The 1,882-nt window shown below is 52.8% G+C and overlaps 1 protein-coding gene across 1 annotated transcript in view; it reads right to left on the bottom strand.

The window, feature by feature from the left end:
* VPS35L (VPS35 endosomal protein sorting factor like) overlaps nucleotides 1–1,882 on the bottom strand; it is a 122,786-nt gene that overhangs the window by 94,298 nt on the left and 26,606 nt on the right. Inside the window, exons 14-15 of the mRNA XM_025046103.1 lie at nucleotides 820–916; nucleotides 91–138 (exon numbers count right to left, since the gene is read on the bottom strand). Coding sequence (XP_024901871.1) covers nucleotides 91–138; nucleotides 820–916 — 145 coding nt within the window. The remainder of the gene's footprint in view (nucleotides 1–90; nucleotides 139–819; nucleotides 917–1,882) is intronic.

Here is a 1,882-nt window from a genome sequence, read left to right as displayed (position 1 = left end):
GTGGGTGTGTCGGAGGGGTGAGGGGAGGAGAGGGAGGAAGACTGACTTTTTGGCACTGCTACAGTTCTAGACGTTTAATAAGAGCCTTACGTTTTGGAGAGGAACTTGTTACACTTCAGGATGGACGCTTCCACGTAACTGCAAAAACATTCCGTTAAGAAAGACATTTTCCAGACGGCCGGTTCCCCGGGGAGAAACTGAGCTATTCATGAACAGAATCGGGGAGGCAGGGGCGGGGGGGGGGGGGGGGCGCCACACTGGCTCTCGACAACCCAGAGAGTAAGTGAGCGAGGGGCTTGTGGCTTCTATATTTGGCTTTCAAGGTTTTATACTTAAAATTTAAAATAAAATTTGGAAACTGTTACGTGCAGATTCAGGGTTGCACGCTGGAATTTACACTGTTTGTTTGGAGCATTGCTGATCAAAGACTGTGGGGAACAGATGAACTTCGGGTCACGAAGGTTCGGTTTGCGTGTGAGTCGACTTCTCTGTTCCTCGCCATCGGCATCTGTGCGGAGAGGCTCGGCCCTGCTCCGGTTCCTGGCCCCGCAGACAACACACACGATGGAGCTCGCACACGGAGAGAACGAGCGTGAGAACGCTCCTGGAGGAATGAAAGCCTGGAACACGGCGTTGCATTCGATGTCAACGACCAGGAGTCCACGGCCTCTTCCACGGTGTCGCTGTGCTTTCGGGCTAGCGACCGAGACGGGAGCAAATTTTCAACAGGAATTTCAGGGCATCGCGTGGCTTCTATTAACAGAGCGACTCTTTTCATCTTTTTAAAGTCATCAGACCAAAAAAAAAAATAAAGGATACAATCTTGGAATGAGTTCCCTGATGGAAGCAATCTTGAAAAACCAATTTAAGCACGTTTCTTTGGCTGTGTCATTTACATTCTCTGGAGAGAAGTGATCTGTAATACAAAAATAATACCCATCAGCCCTCCTGATTGTCAGGATCTGTCACGGCCGTTGTGAGCCCAGGGACGGGAAAACGCCACAGCGAGGCAGAAGGGGTGGGTCCCTGACCTTCTACGCCTTTCCTTCCAAAAATCATTACTATTATTAGGAAAGGGCTGGTGACAATGACAGCTTACACACAGTGGCTTTCTACGTGCCAGGGGCTGTTCAGAGTGCTTTAGAGATGTCGGCTCACTTGATGCCCACACAAGCCCTCCGAGGAATGCACTTTTATCATCATCCTTTGTAGATGTGAGGGGCGCAGAGGAGTTTAGCCTCCTGCCCAGAGTCCACGGCACGCAAGCCTGAGAGCTGGAATTCCACCCGGGCGGTCTGGGTCCGCAGCCTGCACTCTCAGCCACTGTTCTAACATGAGCCACAGGTTCTCGGTGGACCCGCCGGTAACCATGGCGATGCTGCTGCACACCTGTGACTGGAACGTGAAATGTGATGGAAGCTTGTGCTCTGAACAGCACGTGGGCCAGACCTGGAGGGAGGCCGAGGAAGGCCCCACGGTGACAGAGCACAGCTCAATACTGGCTCCGAGACTTAGGCCACCTTGGGGCAAAACCGCCACTTTCTCTCATTATCTTTCTCTTTAATAACAGATCTCTCACTTCTCTGCTGGGCAAACGCCACCCCAAGGCATGGCCAAGCTCTGGTCCCAGGACATCCAGGGAAGTGCGGACTCCTGAGAAAAAGCTTTAAAAGAAGGGGCTTGACCTCTGCCGCTCCTGCGGGTACGATGGCCGAGACCTCCATGACCATCTGCCCCAGGAGCAACGAGAGAGCTGTCAGTGTCGCTGGCACCTCCGCAGAGCTGCCCTGCCAGCCCCGACCTGCTCTGCTGCTATTTTGAGCTTGCGGGCGCTGGCACCCAAGCCTAATCCTGACATACATCTTAATAAGGAATGGAAGGG

This window comes from Pteropus alecto, unplaced genomic scaffold (genome assembly GCF_000325575.1).
Source record: "Pteropus alecto unplaced genomic scaffold, ASM32557v1 scaffold34, whole genome shotgun sequence".
NCBI lineage: Eukaryota > Metazoa > Chordata > Mammalia > Chiroptera > Pteropodidae > Pteropus > Pteropus alecto.
Note: the sequence above shows the minus strand (reverse complement) of the source record. Positions and strands in the feature narration are given on the sequence as shown.